The 21,653-nt window shown below is 38.3% G+C and overlaps 2 protein-coding genes across 2 annotated transcripts in view; both read right to left on the bottom strand.

Moving 5' to 3' along the window:
* The window catches only part of Sh3gl2 (SH3 domain containing GRB2 like 2, endophilin A1), a 237,318-nt gene that overhangs the window by 111,270 nt on the left and 104,395 nt on the right, over positions 1–21,653 (bottom strand). The gene's annotated exons all lie outside the window — the stretch shown is intronic.
* Positions 4,200–8,357, bottom strand: LOC131425047 (sperm motility kinase 2B-like). The gene has a single exon (XM_058586372.1). The coding sequence runs from the start codon at positions 6,796–6,798 to the stop codon at positions 5,407–5,409; it is 1,392 nt and encodes a 463-aa protein (XP_058442355.1). The 5' UTR covers positions 6,799–8,357; the 3' UTR covers positions 4,200–5,406.

The following is a 21,653-nucleotide window of genomic DNA, read 5'->3' as shown; positions in this document are numbered from 1 at the left end:
GAAAAAATCAGAATAGCAAAAAAAGAGTCTGGCTAAAGAACAAAAGGTGGACAATAATTGGTTATCTTCAGAAAGGTAGCTGAGACAGATTCAGAAATCAGTACTAGCTAACCTAACAATGTATATCAGGAAACCATAGAACAAAGGTGCCAAGGAGACATCTCTTACTTCTCTAGAGTTCTGATCAGTTTTCATCTCACAAACGAACCTTAGAGTATTGCTTTAGGAAATTTTAGCTGAAAATCCTGAATTAATTATGTTACTAGGTAAATCACACATATGTGGGAAAACACAGCAAAAAGATTAGAAATCTTGAAAGACTGAGAAAAATCTGGTCATTCCTTCAAATACCATGAGATAGTATATGACACACAGCTCAGTCTCTGAATCCAAATGGTTCGACATGACCAACTCGACACAAAGTTTAGGAAAAAAAATAAAACACAAAAAATAATAAATCCCTAGCAGATGGATCCAGAACACAAGAGGAACTCAAGTTCTCCAGAGATAATTTTTCCATGTGTATGGCCATATGTTGCTCTTCTGAGATCCTGGTAGCCCAAACTATTTTACTCTTCCACAGAGATCATCAGCAAGAGTGACAAGGAAGGGCACTTGGATGCTCTCTCGGGAATATAAACTGGAACATCTCTTCTAGCACACAAATTTGCAATATGGGTCAAAATTTAACAGTTCTATCTTTTGATACAGCAACATGACACCTGGGTATAAAGAAATAAGACATTCAAAGAACATTTACAAAATGTTCATCATGACACTATTTATAATAAACACTGGAAATAACCTACATATTCACCATTAGGTGACTGGCTAAATGACACATGTCATCAATGACATACCATGTGACAGAGAAAATAGATAAAGCACTGAACTAATAGAGGTGCCCTTGTTCGAAAAGCCATATGGTCTCAAGCTCATGAGGCTTCGCAGTACCACAGGCAAGCACTGCTGAACAGCCACATAGGGCCAGTGTTCAACAGTGGGACCTTGTTTTAGTCAACTTTTGCACTGCTGTGACCAAAATACCCAACAAGAACAACTTAGAGAGGAAAAGTTCATTTGAGGTTCATGGTTTTATAGGTCTCAGTCCACACATGGCCAACTCCACTGCTCTAGGCCTAAGGTGAGACAATATGTCATGGGGGAAGAGCCCAGCAGAGGAAAGCTGCTCAGCTCCTGGAAGCACCGGAAAGCAGAACTAAGAGAGAAAGGAAGGGGCCTCAGGAAGAACAACCCTTCCAGGGCACGCCCAATGATCTACCTACTTCCAGTGACGCCCGCCTACCTACAGCTACCACCTGTCAGTCCATTCAAACTAGGATGGACCAATCAGATTAAACTCTCATAATCTGATAATTCTACCTCTGAATATTCCTGCATTAACAGAAGCTTTGGAGGTATATTTCATACCCAAACCATTCCACATGACATGACAGTGAGGCTATTAAGGACAACACAGAAGACAGATTTATACTAAGGCTCTGGGTGTGCAAATGCCTCACACTGATGTCTGCCTATGTCTTCACATGACCTTCTTTCTGGAACTTCTCTTTTGTATCAGTGTCTGAGATCTCCCTCTCCTAACTCTTACAAAGACACTAATCTTTCGAATTTAAGAATAACCCTAGATCCATAATTATTTTATTTATGGTTCCTTATCTTAATTTCATCTTTGTAAAGACCCTATTTCCAAATAAGTTCACACTAATAGGTACTGACAATGAGGACTAGGACTTGGACATACTGTTTTGGACATTCAGCCCATTATATCCAGATTCCTCTAATTTTAGCATCTTAAACAACTATATTATAATTATCAGCTAAAATTCAACATTGGTACAATACTATTAAATGCAGATTTATTTGGATATGACCAGTTTTTCTATTGTACATGAAAGCATTAACAAAGTAGGACCAAATTGGTCAAATCTTGCATGTTCCACAGACCAGTCTTCAGAAATGAATCTTGACTGGCTTCTGGAAGGAACCTCTGAGCCCTTGGGGTATTCTGTATGCTAAGAATATTTCTGGTTGCTTGCAGTGAGGCCTTGGCCACACTTATTAGACTTACTAGGTTGTTTATGCTAACCACATGATTTATGGGGAGAATCTGTTTCTATGTCTGTGCTTTAAGTTACCCCATATTGGTTTGACCTTTGGGAGGTGCTTTAGACAAAACAGCTAAGGTCAATCATAAGAGCACTGCATGTGGAAAGGACTGCTCCTGGATATAAACGTGGACACAGGTTTAGGGGAGCATGGTTAACATCAGTACGATCATACATCGTCCCTAGGAGAATTAAAAATTTCTGTGCAACCTCATTGGGAGAGGACGGCAAGAGTTGTGCCTGGTCCCTCCTGGACTTTTCCTCATTTGCATTTTCCCTTTGCTGAGCTTAAACCTAATCCTTGCACAGTAATAAACTGTAACATGATTATAACAGCTTTTTCATGTCCTGGTGAATCCTTATGGGGTCGCTGAACTTGATGGTAGTCTTGGATACCTCCCTAACATTCACTAATGGCCTGCTTTCTGTTCCCACATTAAATCCAGAATGTCCTTTGTCTCTTCAATCAGTGATGTTTTAGTCAGATTTTTTGTTCTGTGACTAAGTGACCTGAACAGCACAACTGAAGAGGAGGAAAAGTATATTTGAGGGTCCATAGTTTCAGAGGTCTCAATCATAGAAGAACAGCTCCATTCTTTGGAGCTCAAGGTAAGGCAGGACATCATGGAAGAAGAGTGTGGCAGAGGGAAGCAGCTCATATGTTGATCAGAAAAGAGGGAGAGACTCCTATTGCCAGATACTAATATACATCCAAAGCCACACCCCAATTTCCACCTCCTCCAACCACTTCCTGGAACTTCAGTTACCACTTTGTTAATCCATATAAGGGGATTAAAATCACTGATTGGGATAAGACTCTCACAACCCAATCATTTCTCCTCTAAACCTTCTTGCATTGTCTCATACATGAGCTTTTGGGGGACACCACACGTGAATCACAACATTCTTCCCCTGGCCCCAAAAGCTCACAACCATCTCACAATGCAAAATACATTTGTTCCCAAGAGTTCTCACAGCCTCAGCAGTTTTAGGATTGCTCAAAGTTCAAGTCCAATGACTTCTCTGAAGCTCAAAGAAATCTCTCATTGTGAGCTTCTATAAAATTAAAAGCAGCTTACAAATATCCAATATATAATGGTACAGAGTAAACATTTCCATCCACAAAATTAGGGACATAGAAAGAATGGATAGGATCAAAACAAAGCACGTGGATATGTCTTTCTTATGGTGATGCTAGAAACGTAAGAAGCCAAAGGGGTTGAGGCAAGGGTGGGGGGGGAAAGGGAAGGAAAACCATACAATGTCTCTTGAGGCCTACACTCTGAATAGGACCCTTTTCATTTCTATCTTGTTCTATTGGCCAAGAAAGTTACATGGCCAAACCCAGATTCAAGAGGCAGAGAGATGATTCCACCTTTTATTCTAAGGGGAACTACCTAGTCACATGCCAAGAGCTTAACTGCTGGAAAGAGTGAAAAAATGGGGCCATGAATACAATTTTCTTCAGACACCATAAAGAGGAAAAAGACAACCCAGAGAATGGGACAGGTTTGTCACCATGTAACCATAGCACCCATTTTATAGTTTACTCCTTCCCTTGTTTTATGCTACAATATTGTAGAAAACACACTACTCTTACTGATTCATTTCATTATTAATGGATAGTCATGTTGTTTCTAGGTCGGAGCTACAATGACAAATGCTGCCAGGTATCTTGAAACACGTGGGCACACATTTCTGTTGCATATGTGCCTGTCAGGGAGTGGAATTGGTTGGATCATGAGATATGCACATTTTCACTTTAGGTAAATAATGCTAAACTCTTTCCCCAATGCTCAGGTCACTTTACACCCTCACCAGCAGTATATGAGATTCCTGTTGTACAACATTCTAGACAAAGTTTGGTGAGGGAGTTGATTTCTGTATATGGTGTTAGGCAGAAATAAATTGTACTCTAAAAAATAACATGGTAAACTAATGATCTCCTATCCTCTTATTGCAAATACAGACCTGTCCCACCCTCAGACCTGTCCCACCCTCTTCTATCATTTAGATGTTTCTAAATTATTTTTGTATACACAGTCTATTTTTTTGTGAACCAATATAAATTATTTAAATATCATTTTTTTATATTTCTTGATATCTAGTAGAGAAATACTTCCAATTTTTTGGTTTTATTCAAAATTGTCTTGGTTGTTTTTAATTTACACACTACAAAATTTACCCCTTTGTCTATAGTTCTGCTACTTTGTTTTGTGTGTACTGGGAATTGAACCAAGGGTTGCTTTACACAGACCTACATGCCAAGCTTGCTATGAATTTTAAGACAGGGTCTAAGTTGCTTAGGGACTCACTAAGTTGCTGAGACTGGCTTCAATTAGTAATCCTATTGCCTCAACCTCCCAGTTTCTTGAATCACAGGTGTATACTGGCCATCAGTTCTGCTACTTCTGATGAAAATATAGTCAGGTTATCACAATCCAGATTCAGTTCCCTAAAGAACACAGTCTCCCTGTTGTGCTTAGTGGTAGAGAGTTTGCCTATCCTGCACAAGAGCCTGGGTTCAATGTACCAGCACAGCAAAGAAACAATTCCCCTGGGATTCTCTGTAGTTCACCTCTGTCTCTCTACCTCCAGCCCCATGGCATCCAATGGTCTGTCTTCTCTTTTCCAAAAGCCATGTGAGTGGAACCAAAAGCCATGTGAGTGGAATCATGTACTATGAAGCCTTTTGAATCTGTTTTTTCCTTTAGCATAAAGTATTTGATTTTCTTCCATGTTTGTTTATACCAGACTTCATGTTATTGCCGAGAAGCATTTTACAGAAGCATTTTACAGTATGGACATACCATAGTTTGCTTATCCATTCGACAGCTAAATGACAATTGAATTGTTTCCAGATTGAGGTGATTACAAATAAAGCAACTATAAACATTTATTTTGAACAATACTTTTATTACAAAATTTGAAAAATATTTAAGAAACGCCTCAGGAAAATGGGAGAAAGGACAGAGGAGCAGTGCAGGGGGGAGTGTCCCAGGGGAGCCGTCTCTGATGTCTTCTGCAGGTGGGGGCAGAGGAGACTCCTGATGTCCAGGTGGATGCAGAAGTGCTCTGGGCTGGAACCCGTGCAGAGACACCTGAGGTAGTTGGCACATCTTCTCCTGCAGCTGTTCAGAGTCCACTTGATTGAGGCCCCAAACAAGGTGTCAGGATCCACAGAGAACAGGGTCCTCTGGCTGCCCCCTGGTATTGTCTGGTCAGCTCTCTCCTTCACTGGAGCCACACTTCATGAATCTGGCAGGGTTCTGCCCTCTTACATTGGAGCCACCCCATTGCTGACACGTGGTATGCAACAGCACAGTTGTCGGACACAGGTAGCAATCCCCCTAGTTACCCGCTTCCAGAGCTTTCTGCTGGTGTGGAGTTGCCCAGAGTCAGACTGGGAGGCTAATCCAGGTGTGGGGGTTCTTGCAGGCGGGAAGTGGAAGTGAATAGGCGGCTGGCTGGCCCTCCTGATATGCTTCTGCCCTAAGCGTTTGGCCTCCTCAGGCAGAGGAAGCTCACAGGGCAAGGAGAAGGTGTGAAGGGCAGGCTCACTGGGGCTCCTTATTGGGAGGACAGGGGAATGGGAAGAATCCAGGGGACATGGCTGAGGCTTAACCATGGGAGGCACAGGCTTCCCCTGGAACATGAAGCCCTTCCCCTGGTTTTTCTGGTGCTGGAGTAAGAGGTAGGTAGCCATGGCTCCATTGAACTTTCTCTTGGCCAGGGACACCCAGGTCTTGCGTAGATCATAACCCATATCAAACATTATGGTCAGTATTTCGGGGTCTGGGTGTTTGAGGAGTGCCTCATGATGAGGGGGTAAATGCTGCTCACCCTGCATCAGCCATATGTGCCGAAGGATCTGCTTGGCTGTGGGCCGCTTCCTGGGGTCCAGGGTCAGCATTTGGTAAATGAGCATCTGTGCTGCCAGAGAAACGTGGGGAGGGTCACGGTACAATCCCAGCACGATCTGCCGCATTGTCTCCTTACGGGTGGATCCCATAAATGGGAGCTTCCCTGTCAACATAAAATACAGAGTGACGCCCAGGCTCCAGATGTCCACTGGGGGGCCCTCATATGCTTTCCTCTGGATAATTTCGGGGGCAATGTATGAGAGAGTGCCCCAGGACTCCTTCAGTTTCTGGCCGGGTGTGACCCAGGTGCTGAAGCCAAAATCAATAAGTTTGATGTGACCTTTGGCATCCAGCATGATGTTCTTTGGCTTCAGGTCTCGGTGCACCATGCCCTTGTCATGGCAGTAGGCTACGGCACACACTACCTCCCGGAACAGTCTGCGCGCCTCTTCCTCCTGCATGCCACCCAGCGGGATTTGGTCCAATAGCTGGCCCCCATCTGCGTGCTCCATCACCAGGTAGATATTTCTGCGGGTCTCAACGACCTGAAATAACTGGATTATGTTGGGATGCTCCAGGCTCCTCATCATATCCGGTTCGGAGAGGACCTGGAGTTTCTGCCCTTTCTTCTGCAGGACTTTCACTGCCACCTGCGCCCCAGTGAGGCAATGGCGGGCTAGTTTGATCTGGCCAAACCCACCATGCCCAATGTCCCTCAGGACCTCATACTGGTCCCTCAGGACTGTAGTCTTGCAGGAGCTAGGCCCCTGCCCCACTCCACTACTCTCACTACTCTGGCTATCCATCCTAAGCAGGAACACCAACTAAGGATGCTAGCTTAAAAAAAAATAACAGACTAAAACAACAAACCCAAATCAAAAACAAAAACAAGACAAAACAACAAACCCAAATCAAAGAACCAATATCCAAAGACCACCACCAACAACTGCCAACCACCAACCACCAAACACGCTAACTATCTGGGAGTCCGACAGGTCACCACCAAGAGCTTCCTGTACTTGTGGACAAAAACTCAGCCAAAGCCACTCTCTTATATACCTACATTTTGACACTTGCTCACAATGGCTCATTGTGACATCAGAGGAAGCAATGGCCCAGGCATGCCTGGCCATAACTCCCAGTGGTCATTTCCTTTTTGGGCCTCCAGAACTGCTTTCATTTTCAGAATAGGAATAAGGAGCTCCAGACATTTTTTTTTTTTTTGCTTTATTGGGTAATAGAGACTGATATATACTTGTTTAGAAATTAGTATTTCTACAGAAGTTCAATGTACTTTTGATTTTCATTTGAAAAATCTCTAATAACTCTGACTTTGTAAGATATCTACACTCAAGATATTCAATTCCTTTTTTCTTCCAACTTCTAATAACTGCTGTTTAAAGGTTGGTAGTGCTTCAGTCACATGTGATACTGTGACAAAATTTTCTGTTCCCTAAGACACCACATAGCACCTATGGGGGTTAGATGGGGAAAAGTTTCTCATAATTTCTCCATACAATCCTACACACAATGCATATGCGTTCCAAGGTGACACTAGTAATTGATGGGGATGGGTAGAGATGCACAAGAACAGCATTTTGTGGTACTGATGCTGAGGGAAACTGACTGGTCCAGAAGCATCAAGCAGCACTCAAGGGGAAGAACTCCAAATTTTATTTTACAGCAGTGGGCCCAGAGGAAAACAAAACTACAAATTCTGAGCCCCTATGCCCAGTTTTTTTTTTTCACAATATTTATAGGTATCTAGTGTCATAAATTTTCTAGCCTACCTGACATAGAATTGTGCAAGTGGTTTCTAGAGGTAGCATGTTTACAGAAGCAGAGTGTGATATGGGGAAGAATTGGCTCCTCTTACAAGGCCTTTCATAAATCTCTAGTTTTGAGCCCAGAGCCTTCATAGGTTCATTTACACTTCAAAAGGGAGGAGGCCAACTACCAGGAGAAGTTATCTACAATGCAGAAGGTAGGGACCCATGGTCCATCAGGATTCCTGAAGAAAGGCTGGGGGGTGGGGTGGGACATTGGTTTATTACAATAACATTTTTATAATTTCATTTAATAAACAAGTCTGGTTTTGTCATCACCCTGGAGTTATGTGGCTCTAGGTTCACATTGGAGGTGGTTCTCCATCTCATGGTAAAGGGATGCCCAGGGACACTGCACAGACATATCCCTAGGACATCCATAAAATAAAAAGGATGGAAATTCAAATATTTTACATAGAAAATCTATTAGATAGGAAAGAAGATAATCAGGATATAAGGCACAGTGGATCAGTAGCCTTCCCTTCTCTCCTTATAAAGTCACATGTCTCACTGAAACAACAGCTTGCCCTATTCTCTTATGACCCCATCTTAGGTGATTACATCATAATATTGCTATTTCTGAAAAAAAGGCCTTATTCCTAGGTGCAGGATTAGAACCTATACAATGGCTCTGAGATATATAATTAAATCATAACTTGCTCCATTCCAATTTTTCTAAGAGCTTTTATCCATAGTTGTGGAATTTTGTCATACATCCACCCATTCAATCATCTGACATCCTGGGCTCATGAATGAAGTGCCTATCTTTAGCGGGTATGGTCTTGCCAAGTCTTGATGCCCATGACCCACTAATCCTTCTCTTGGTCACCTCTTAACAATTCTACCAGCCAACATCAGCACACTGAGGACAAAGCTGCCAATACACGAACCCTCTTTGAGGGAAGGAGGGGGACACTATTTCCTTAATAGGCTGTTGATGTCTTCAGGGTCTGTCATAATTAATATTCCATTTAATACTTGATGTTGAAAATTTGTCTCTTTTTTCCTTCATTGATGTTATTAAAAATTTGTGAATTTTATTAATCATTTCAAGCAAGCAGCTCTTTGTCTCCTTGATTTCTTCCATTGTCTCTAATTAATTTAATTAATCTCTGCTCTGATCTACATTAATTCTTTCTTCTGCTTCATTTTGGTTCAAACACCCTGCCCTCAACACCCAAGATTTCTCAGGTGGTAAAAATGATTATTAAATTGTGCCTACTCCTCATTTCTAATGTGGTTTTAATGCTATTAATTTCCAAGTACTGCTTTAGATGTGTTCTGCAAATTTTTAAATATTTTTCACTAGGTTCAGTGTCTATTTTACTTTCTTGGGAAATTTCTTGACTAATAGAATATTTAGAATTATGCTTTTTTCCCAAGGTTTTGGAAGTTTTCTTTTATCTTACTGTTTTCTAGTTTGAGTTTTTCGTGGTGAAAGAACACACTGAGTATAATTTCAATTTAGCAACTTTGCTTCATGGTGTGGGTAATGGTTTATATTGACTTTTTTTTCTTCAATGGGTTATAGAGACTGATATTTACTTGTTTAAAAATTAAAATTTGTACAATAATTCAATGGACTTGTCATTGGGAGTCTAATTTTTAAAAATAAATTTGGGCTTTGGAAGGCCTCATCATATCTACACTTGAGGTATTCAATTCCTTTTTATTCCTAATAATTGGTGTCAAAAAGATGGGAGCATCTCACTCATATCGCATACCAAAATGCTCTGTTGCCTAAGACATTGTAGAGCACATTCTTAATACCAATGGTATTGAGACGAAGGAAGGATTTATCTTAATTTCCCCATATTGCCCTTGTGTGATTTCTCATTATAAGCTGGTTTCAGAGGTCTCAGTTTTTGGTCAGCTGGCTCCATTCCTTGGGGATTGAGAGTGAAGCAGGACATCATGGTGGAAGAGTGTGGCAGAGGGAAGTTTTCACATGATGATCAGTAAGCAGAGCCATAGGATCTTCAAGCATGTGTTTAAGAACTCTTACCCAAACTCTGAGGTCACAATGTAACAAAGATTTGCTCTATTTCTTGTAATATTTGTATAACTTTACATTTTAGCTCATAAATCCATTTAGAGATAATTCTTGAATAAGGTTTACTGTGAAGATCAAGGATTTTAATGCTTGGGAATTTTTTAATTTTTTTTGTAGCATATCGATATTCAGTTGTTCTTACACTCTTTTTTGGAAAGGATATCTTTTCTTCCTTGAATTATCTTTACACCTCTAGCAAGAAGCAATTAACACCACACATGTGGGTCTATTTTTGGGCTCCATTACAGTACATGTGTGTGCTTTTCTCTAGTACCATGCATCAGTTTTCTAGGATTCTGTAATCCAATAGTATCAGTTTTTCAATTGTGTTCTCACCTTCCAAAATTGTTTCATCTATTCTTGTTCTTTCATGTTTCTAAAAGGGAAAAAAATGCTTGTTAATTACTACTATGAAAAATTTTTATTTTCTCTGGGAATATTGATTGGAATTTTGTTGAATTCATATATAAATGTGCAAAAAATTGAGATAATTAAAAATATCAAGTCTTCCAATCCATAACCCTTTTATATAACATTCTATTATTTATTTACTTGCTCAATTTCCTCAATGTTTTGTACAATATATTCAGATTTTGCACATATTTAGTTAAGATTTATTTCTAAGTATTTCATGGAGTTTTTAGTGATATTATAAACAATATCTTTTTTGGGGGGAGGGTGGACATGGGGAATTGAATCCAATAGTGTTCTAATACTGAGCTACATCTGAGCCATTTTTATTCTTTATTTTGAGACAAGGTGCTGCTATGTTGTCAAGTCTGGCCTTGAACTTGTTATCCCTCCTGAGTTGCTGAGATTACAGGCATGCACCACTAGGCCTTTATTTAAAATAATACTTTACAAAGGTTAATTTCAACTTTAATTTATTTTTATGAAAATGTTCTTGTAGCCTATGAACTTGCTTGTGTACTTTCTTCCTCAGCTTCCCCAGTCACTGGATTACTGAAATGTACTCCCATGCCTGGCTTTTGTGTTTATTAGAAGGGGTTTAACTACAAGTTGAACTGTTTGAAGAAAATACACAGAACCAATCTTATTATCTCATTCTTCTTGAATATATTTTGGCAGTTTGTGTCTTTCAGGTGATTTGTTCCTTTGCTAACTTGCTGAATTTATGGTCATAGACTAGTTCACAAGGTCCTTTATCATCCTTTCATGGCCACTCTTTCATTACTAATAATTTCATTGTTTTTGCAGTGCTGGGGATTGAACTCAAGACCTTGAGCATGGTAAGTACATACTCTACCACTGAGCTACGTCTCCAGCTCATTCCTGATATTTTTAATTTGTGTCTTTCTTGTTTCCTTTGTCAATTTGATTCATTTTTTCAATTAATTGCTTTTGCTTTTGTTGATTTTTTTTCTTTTTGCTCTAATTCTTTCATTCTGGGTTTCATTGATTTCTGCATTTATTTTATTTTCCCTTCCTTATGTTGCTTTTGGTTTATTTTATTTTTTGTAGTGCTGGTCTAATGACGCTGAATTTTTTTGTTTTGTTTTTGTATATCTTGTCTTTATCTCTTCTTTTTTGTTCATTTGTTTTTAAATAAAATTCACAAAATAAAATGTAGTGGCATTTAGTACACTTGCAATTTTGTAGGATCATCATCTCTCTCTTGTTCCAACATATTTTAATCACCCTTACAGAAAGTGTTAAAACCATTAAGAAGTCACCTTCCATTTCCTCTCCACATAACCCATGCAGAGCTCTAGTCCAACATCTGTCTCTATGGATTTATATTTTTATGGTGTTCCATATGAATGGGATCATAGCTTCTTTCACAAAGCATATAGTTTTCAAAGTTCATTCATATTGTAGTAGGTGTGAGTACTTTAATCTTTTTTATGCTTAAATAATATTCTATTGTATAGATATGTCACATTTTTTAAATTCATTTTTCAACTGTTTTTACCTCTTTCCTACTGTATAAAGTGCTTGTTATGGTTTGGATATGAGGTGTTCACCCAAAAGCTCATGTGTTGGACAATGCAAGCATGTTCAGAGGTGAAATGATTAGATTATGAGAGCGACACCTACATAGATACAATAATCCATTTGATGGATTAATAATTAAATGGATTATTGGGTAGTAACTGTAGGCACATGGGGCATGGCAGGAAGAGGTCCTGGGGCATGCCCTTAGGAATTATATTTGTCCCCAGCTCATTGTCTCCCTCTACTTCCTGGCTCCTGTGAGCTAAAAAGCTCTCTTCCACCACACACACACTCTGCCATGATGTTTAGTCTCATCTTGGGCCCAAAGCAATGGAATTGGCCAACTATAGACTAAGACCTCTGAAACTGTAAGCTCAAAATAAAAATTGTCTCCTTCATATTATTCTTGTTAGGTTTGTGGTTATAGGAATGAAAAACTGACTAGCAATGCTGAATTGAACATTCATCTGCAAACGTTTGTTTGATTCCCTTTCAGTTACACCTAAGAACAGAACTGCTGGTTCATATGGTAAAACTAAGTTTAACTTTTTGAGAAACCATCCAACCAATTACCATAGCAGCTGTGCCATTTTACATTTCTACCAGCAAAATACAAATATTCCAGCTTTTTTCCATATCCTCTCCAATACTTGTTATTTTCTGATTTTTTTAAAAAAAATATAACAAAGTAGTAAATGTGATGTAATCTCTCATTGTGGTTTTGGTTTGCAATTCCCTAGTGACTAATGATGTTTAGTATCTTTCCTTGTAATGTTGATCATTTCTATGTCTTGTATGGAAAAATGACTCAAATTTTTGTCCATTTTTAAATTAAATTCTTTGTCTTTTTGTTCTTGAGTTGAATGCTATCAGTTTCATTCCTTTCAACATGTTTATATAGAGAAGTATAATATAGAAGTATGTAGAGATATAGATAGACACTGATATAGATGCACATATCCTGTGTTATATTTTCATTCTCTCAATGGTGTCCTTAGATTCAATTTTGATAAAATCTAATTTATTCCTTTTTTTCCTTTCCTTACATGTACTTTGATGATACAGCTAAGAAATCATCTACTAGTTCAAGATCTTGAATATTATCTATGATTTATTCTAAGAGTTTGAGTTTTACCTTTTATATTCATTCCTTTGATTCATTTTTGAGTTAATTTTTGTATATTGTGAAAAGTAAGGTCCAACTTCATTCTTTTGCATTTAGATACCCAGTGTACTTAGTATCGTTTATTGAAACAAACATTATTTTATCATTAAATGAGGAAAAGTTTGTTTCAAGGCTTATGGTTTCAGAAGTCTTAGTCCATGGAAGGCTATCTCCATTCCTTGGGGCTTGAGGTGAGGCAGAACATCATGGATGAAGAGTGTACATATGAAGCAGTTCACAGGGTGATCAGCAAGCAGAGAGAGATAATTTCCCCTACCAGATACAAAATATATACCCCCAAATCATGCCCCCAATGTCTCACCTCCTCCAGCCACACCCTATCAGCCTTCAGTTATAAGTCATTTAGTTCATATCAGGGAATTAAATCACTGATTAAGTTTAGACACTCACAACTCCATGATTTTTTCTCTAAACCTTCTTGCATTGTCTTAAACGTTAGCTTTGGGGGGATATTACATCTAACCTATAACATTCCGCTCCTGGCCCTCAAAAACTCACAACCTTCTCAACAACGCAAAATATACTTTGTCATTTCCCAGAGTGCTCACAGTCTCAACAGTTCCAATATTTCTCAAAGTTCAAGTCCAGTGTCTTCTCTGAAGCTCAAGGCAATCTCTCATTATGAGCTTCTGTAAAATTAAAGCAATTTAAACATATTCAATATATAAAGATACAGAATAAACATTTCCATTCACAAAATTGGGGGCATGGAAAGAATGCATAGGACCAAAGCAAGACCAAAATCCAGCTGTACAAACAAATCTTGTAGCTCTATGTCTCCCATCTGGGGTACTTGCTTGTCTCTGGTCAATTCCTGAAGTTTTCCTAGGACAATGTCCCATGTTACTGGCATTTTTTAATCTCTGTTGGCGGAGGTCTCCACTGCAGCTCTAGCTTCCTCCTCAAATTTCCATACCTTGCCTTCTTAGGGAGAGCCCTCAGGGACTCAAGTTCTGCAGCACTTTTGTTGGCTTCCAAGGCCTTCCTTTGTAATCCTGGTGGAAGCCTTCATGACCCCCTAACTCCAACATCATGCATTCCTGTAGAACCAGCACCAGATGGTTGATGCCAGGGTCTGCCACCATCTTGAGCAGTTTCCAAGTCTCCACAGACCCTGGGTGAAGTGTTCTCTGAGTGCCTATACAGCTGAGCATGTTGAACAACCTTACTAGGCCCCCTTGTCCAAGAAGGGTGCCTCACTGGTCTCTTCTCAAGAGAATTTTCACCTTTACTTCCTTGAACTTGAGATGGGTGTGGTCTTGCCAGCTCCTGAGTTGCCCTCAAGCCATTTTTATTATTGTCTCTGGGCAAAGTCTTTAGTATTTCTTCAGTGGTGGTAATGTTTTTAACAACTACTACTTCCTTAGACCCAGTTTTAGTCCCAACTTTCAAGTTCACTTTTTCCAAATCTTTCTGCTCTGCTTTTTGCTCCTGATCATCACAATAAAGTTGGCTAAAAGCCACCAGCAATATATATATCCATGCCACTGCCTAACTGCTATGCTGCCTAGAAATTTCTTCTACCAGATTAAGACGACCATTGCTTTTAAAATTAGCCTCACAGAAAGTCTCAGGACATGGACAAAATGCAGGCAACTTCTCAAACAGAACATAACATGAATTGTCTCTACTGCAAATTCCAATGGAGTCCTCCTTTTTTTGAATCCTCTTGAGCCCTGTCTTCACTGACCATGGTCCTATTGCCATTCTGGTCTTCTGAGCTACCACCAGGATTGGCCATTAATCTCTACTTACAACAGTCTAAAGTATTTCCAGATTGTATTGCTAAACATCTCAAAATTTCTCCCACCAATTCCAAAAACTCAAAAATCTTTTGAATCACATGATGAGTTTCATTGCATCAATGACCGTACTCTTCAGTAACAATTTCTGTTGTAGTCAGATTTTTTACTGCTATGACTAAATGACCTGACCAGCACAAATGTAGAGGAGGAAAAGTTTATTTGAGGGCTCAGAGTTTCAGAGGTCTTGGTCCATGGGAGGTTGGTTCCATTCCTTGAGACTTGAGGTGAGGCAGAAAGTCATGGCAGAAGGGTGTGGCAGAGGGAAGGAGCTCACATGTTGATCATAAAAGAGGGAGATACTCCATTCACCAGATACAAATATACCTCCAAAGCCACACCCCAATTCCCACCTCCAATAACCACACCCTGCCACTTCAATTACAATTTAAACCCTATCAGGGGATTGAATCACTGATTGGATTAAGACTCTCACATCCCACTTGTTTTTCTGGAATTTTCATGACTTTTGAAGAGTACTGGCTATTTATTTTGGGCAGTGTCCCATTATTTGGATTTTCTGATGAATTCTCATAATTAGATTGTGTTTACCCATTTTGGGGAAGAATGTCACAAACCAACACACTCTTATTAGCAAATCACATGGGGAGGATACGTTATGTTGATAACATTTTACTGGCGATGTTCACTTTGATGACCTGGGTAAGATGGTGTTTTCTAAGTTTCTGCATTGCCAAGTTATTCTACCCCTTGTAATTAATACACCATGTGGCAGAAGATATTTTGAAATTATGCAAAATAATCTGATTTCAAATATTTGTAACCTTTTAAAGAAACACAGATTAAAGCCACCCAGAAACTTTCCTCAAGATCACTAACTTGCAACCTTTGGACAGTAAGAATGGTGGTAGCCAAGCCCATGTAAACAAGCTGATATGCAGTGGCCAACACCAAGTCACCCAAACACTGTCCAGGAGTGGGGCTGATAATATCCAAAGCCGCTGACAAATTTTCTTGGGGAAAAGGTGGGCTATCTTTCAGTTGCAGGTCGTCTATTTCCTATCTTTGAAAGATTTGGTTTAAAATGGCTGTGTTCCAGCAGCCAGTGAGCAGCCCTGCTGAGAAGAGTTGGCAACATTATTGCATTGTTTGAAACCATTTGTGCACCCTTGAACTTTAGTCAATACTTGGGGTTGTCATTCCTTTTTAGGGTTATGAGCATTTGATACCATGAATCATACAAGATGCTTGTTCTCAGCACCAACATAACAGGCCAAGGCCCATCATGACTTCCAGGAATGGGTAGTGGGAGGGCTAAAGGGGGAGAGCAGAATAATTTTAGACCTTGGCATAATTGTAGGGCAAGAGTGAAGAGTTAAATGACCAACATAAGGTTTCGATTTTCTGTTTCTGTTTTTTTCTTTCATTTGTGAGGGGGCTTCTTCCCTATTATTAAATGTAATGAAGCATAATCCTCAAATAAATACCTTTCTGTTAATATAGGAGGTATTTGGTGACCTCGGGAAATAAAAGTACATCTTGATAAATCATTCAAGAGTCAAATGATAGGCTTCACAATGGATACCTCAGACTTTTTTTCTTTGTAATTATTCTTTAAAATGTAGGAAATTTATCAATCACAAATCACTCGTCAATCACAAATCAAGCCCCTAATTTTTATTTTCAAGCATGAATCATGTTTGTCAAAGCTTATTGATTGTTAACTAATAGAGACTTCAGCTTTCCCAACGAGGAAATCCACATGCCATAGATAAAGGGAAGGAGGAGAACAGAACAGAGGTAACCATGTTTTCTTTTCAGGTGACCTGAAAAGAAGGGGTTCAGTGATAGAAACTGCGAAGATTTCGTCTTGGCTTTCAATGGGTCTCACTATTTCACTTCACATCATAGATCACACATAAGGTATTTATGGTTTTAAAAATTCTTTTTATTAAGAAAATGATTAAAAAATGTTTGCTTTTAATCTCATTTTAATTTCTTGGCAACAAAAATAATAGTATCATTCTGGATGTGATTCAACTGTCTGATGGACACTAAATCAAAATTTGTTTGATTTTATTCCTTTTGTTGGCTGAGTTGATAAGTTAATTCCACATGATCAGCATGGAGACATCACTAGCATTACCCCACGTTTGGAAGGCATGTTCTTGGCAGGAAAAAAAAGGCACCTCCATAGAGTCTCTTGCCATGTTCTTGTTTTCCTTCTTTCTGAGATCTCCCTCATTTCATTGTATCTAACTACATATACATTTGACTTCAATCCCTAAAGCCTTAAAAACTTGCATTTAGATTGATGGATGATTAAACCTTGGGCTTGAAACTTTGAGGGTTTTTTTTTTTTTTTGTACTAACATTCATTCAGTTTGTTTAGGTTCCTCAATCCAGAATCTGTTCAAGTTCATGATTTGGTGTCAACACATAATCCCTGACCAACAAGAGAACTTTTCATTTTTTCATGGGATGATCCCTACCCCCCCCCCAAAAAAAAAAAAAAAACCTCTATCCCTTCCTCACCTCAGTTTAGACACACACACACACACACACAAATACATTTTTTTGCTGAAATATTTCAATCCAAACTCTAAAATGCCAATTGATGAGATTGTTTTTATTTATAAGATAAAAACCATAGAACTAATTTCTAGGATGATTTTTAGGTCTGAGAACTTCTAAATTGAGAGATTTTTTAAATAGCATATTTCAAGAGTTTATTCTAGTGGTATTGTCTTTATTTCAGACCATGTTGTCTTATGTACTCAATATAAATTATTTTTTTCAAGTAATAATCTCATAGTGGCAAGACTTGCCTCAAGCAACTCATGCCTTACTTACCTTTACTGACTTGCTTTTCTTCTTTTAATCTTACTGTAAATCATATTATCAGAAAGTATACATTGTACATAGGATGCTTTTGGAATTCAGAAACTATTTAGAAATAACTTTAAAATATGAATCTCTTAGGTCACAACATATCTGTTCTCATTCATACCTGGGCTCATCCACATAGACTCATCCTTTAGTTCCTAAATATTCTACACATTTTCTTTCACTTCTAAACTTCCATATAACCCAAGAAGTAGCAGAATCACCGCAAAGCAGAGCCCAAAACAGGTAAAAGTCCTTTAAATATTTCTTTTTTTATAATGAACCAGCTACACTTAAAAATAAACTATGAAACCATTGATATTATGTGTTAAGAATAATTTGGGAAAAGAAGTTAAAAAATGGAGACATTCTGAATGTTTGAGAGAATCATACCAACTACATCCAAATATCGGGCAATCTTTGAGGCCTCACTCAGAGACTTCTCTCTTTGGTAAGTGGACATTTGGTGACCTGGACATTTGGTCCAAATTAGTTGCTAGGGGACTTTCAATCACCACTCCACAGGTTTCAGCACATGCTGTTCATGGTCTTGCTGCTTCCTTCCAGGCACTGAGCAGGGGACATTTATTCTACATTAACAGTCACTGTTGTCTTACTTGGGGGCCCTGCTCTCCTGGTTTCTGGTGTCCTTTGCAGGACTACTTTTTCTTCCATTTTGCATTTGTCAGACCAAGCTGTTTCAATTAACTCCAACTTAAAAAATAAAAAAAATAAATTTCACTTCTCTCTTCCTTTTGATTCTCTCACTCCACCAATATTTCCTCTTCTTTCTAAAGTTATGTGTCAGGATGTCTTAGAAGACATCTAATGAGCCATTCTAGTCTCACTGATATTTCCTGGTTTCTTCATCTGCATATAGTTCTAAACAGTTCCTTGATGGCTCAGATGTAGATATCAGTGTACAGGCCTTTAGATGAATGATATGGACTGATCTTTCAATATCAATTAAACAATGAATGTTAAAAAAACTCACTATATGATCATACTTTGGTTCAATTCCTTTTTTTAAGGGCTATTTTCCTAGCAATATTGTAAGTTCCATGAAGTCAGAATACGACTGTTTTATTTTGGTTTCATGTACTTTCCTATCCCCTGGCTTCTAGTAAAATGCCTCACACATAATAAGAACTCATTGCATTTTTGCTGTTCCTGAGAGTTAGTGATGCTAAAATTCAAATAATAGCCAACAACAATGAATATTTATTGAGCCTTCTATGTATGACCCAAATAATCCCCAAACCTCTCAAAGCTGAAGGCATTAATCTAAATGGGCCCAGATTGACAGCTCTCCCAGGTGCCTAACAGAAGCAAATGCAAAGTCTTTGAGAGATAATAATTTAAAACCCAGGTTTCAAAGAGTTCTTCCAGATTATGGTTCAAAAGTACATGATATCACCATTAAAAAAATCAGATAGTCACAAGGAAACAAACTTTTAAGAGTGAGTCATGTAAATAATAAGGTACAGAATTGGATTTACAGATATTAGAGATAAAAACTACAGATTATACAGGATGCTTACTATGTATAAATGAATAAAGGAAGAAATTAAAAATATAATGAAAGATGAATATAATATGAAATTTGGATGCTTTTATTTAAAATAAACTAGATAAAACTTCTAAAATGAAAAGGTAAATAATTTAGACACCCTTTGGAATGGCTAAATAGCAGATTTGACATGAATAAAGATAATCAAGTAGAGTAGATTTCCTTGAAAAAAAAAATCCAGAATATAGTGCATAAAGAAAAAAGAAAAAAATGAAGAAACTAAGAAACTTGAAGGACAGAGAAAGATGACTTAGTATACATCTAATCATTGTTCTTAAAGGAAAAAGTAAAGGATATGACAACTCACTTAAAAATAGCAGGAAACATTTCCAGAATTGAAGAAAGACACCAACCCACAGATAAAGAAAGTTGATTGAGTCTTAAGCAAAAAAGATTTAAGAAAAAAATACATATCTAGTCTCATTAAACTGCTGAATGCCAAAGACATAAGAGATTTAAAAAAAAAAAAAAAACGAATGTAAGGAAAAAAGGAAGCACCATAGATAACACCTAAGAGCAAGGACTTGGGAGGCAGATAGCCTGTGTTCATTTACTGGCTTAGACCCTTAACTGGATGACATCAGGCAAAACAGTGAACCTCTGGTGCCTCAGATAATTCATTTGTAAAACAGGAATGACAATAACAGTAACTACCTTAGACTCCTAGTGTTGCTATATGAATTGAACAAGTTAATCTTCTTTAAGCTCAAAGAACAGAGTCTAGTACATGGCAAAATGAAAGATGTTATTTAAGTACAATTTAAAAGTATAATATAATATAATAACAGCTGACTTCTCATCAGCAGCAATGGAATATAACAGAATGATACATTCAAATTTTATAAAAAATAACTATTTAACTAGAATTGTGCACCAGAAAAACATTTTCAGACATAAGCATCAATTAAAGATATTTACAAAAAAAAAAAAAAAATAAAAAAAATAAAAAATAAACAACCTGACAGTCCAAAAAAGTCCTTTCTAAACGTGCTTCTAAAAAATGTACTTGGAAAACAATAAAAGTGATCCCAAAGAAAAGTGCATCTCATTCTGAGATGCAGAATGTAACAAAGAACAAAGAAAATGGTTCACCCATGGGTAGATCTAAACAAATGTTGATTGTTTACAAGAATGAAAATAATTTCTTAATCAAGATGGAATAAAACACTATATAACAATGGCAGAATTGCTAGTGAGATAATATGTGTTTGAACATTCTGAGAGCTTTCTGCTTTTTGGGAGGAGTGTAAAACGCTGCCTAAGTTTAGAATATGCAAGGTAAGTTTGCAAATTGAATATACAAGATAAAATTTCCGGAGGAACATAATAGTGAATTTCTAGAAAATTCACTAAGAATAGAAATACAGTGTGTAACAGGAAGTGACAAAAAAGTACCTAGCTGCTTAGAATAAAAGTGACCCTCTGCAAGACTGGAATGAAGCCTGCCTCTGTAGGCCATCATCACAGAGCAAAGGACACTGCCTGCCCTTCAAGTAAGGCCATATTTCCTGGGACTATGGACTTCTATCATCAGGAGTCACTGGCAAGAACTGACCTGCTCCTGACCCTCAAGATATTTTACACCTTTTGTAGCAATCACAGCCTTGCTGTCTCCAGATCACTGGGAATAATGGCATTTAACTTTTCATCTCTTGCCACAAGAACCAAGAATTTGAAGGTCATACCCCATCCACCAGATTCCCCATTACTTTGTGCATTCCCTTTTCTGATTGCTTCTCATTTTCTGAAACTTTCTATGTGAATATTCTCTTCACATTCTTGTTTACTTAAAGCATGGCTATTCCTTGGTGACATAGCTTCCCCTTGTTTCCTCTCTAAGAGTGGCTATGTTCTCTGACCACACTTCTCATATCACTGGGCCTGGAGGTCTAGAAACTGTTTTCCTATGTATTTGATGAGAATTCCAGACTATTCTTTCTTCCTCATGCACAAACCACTCTTTGAGTCATCAGATTAAACCATCTGCTACTGAACTAACTGGTGTTACCCACTGTTCCTTCCCCATGAACATATCATTGAAGAGTTTAGCTCCTGGTTTACTGTCTGTAAGTTCCCATAAGAGTCAAATCCAAATCTCAGAACCTGAATAAAACCAAATATTACCTCAATATAACCCAGAATTACTTTTGAGATGGTGAAGAGGAAGTAGGTCTGGCTCCATTCAAGGATTCAGACTGATAGAGGCCCTGCCATCTTCACCACATGACTTCCAAGGTTAATCCTGGAGGGCATTGTCCACCCAGAAGATGGAAAAAGAGAAAGTGCAAGATCATGAAAACATACTTTTCTGAGGCAGGCAAGGGGCTTCTGAGAGGAAGAAACTGAGTTTGTGTGTAGCTGGCCTAGCGTGTTCTTCTGGAACCAGCTCTCTCTTCTGTTCTTCCTCACACACTCATGCTT

The sequence above is a fragment of the Marmota monax genome, unplaced genomic scaffold (genome assembly GCF_021218885.2).
Source record: "Marmota monax isolate L192 unplaced genomic scaffold, Marmota_monax_Labrador192_F-V1.1 WCK01_AAM20220418_F8-fsc00033, whole genome shotgun sequence".
NCBI classification, from domain to species: Eukaryota; Metazoa; Chordata; class Mammalia; order Rodentia; family Sciuridae; genus Marmota; species Marmota monax.
The sequence above is the reverse complement of the archived record's forward strand: the minus strand, read 5'-3'. Positions and strand labels throughout refer to the sequence as shown.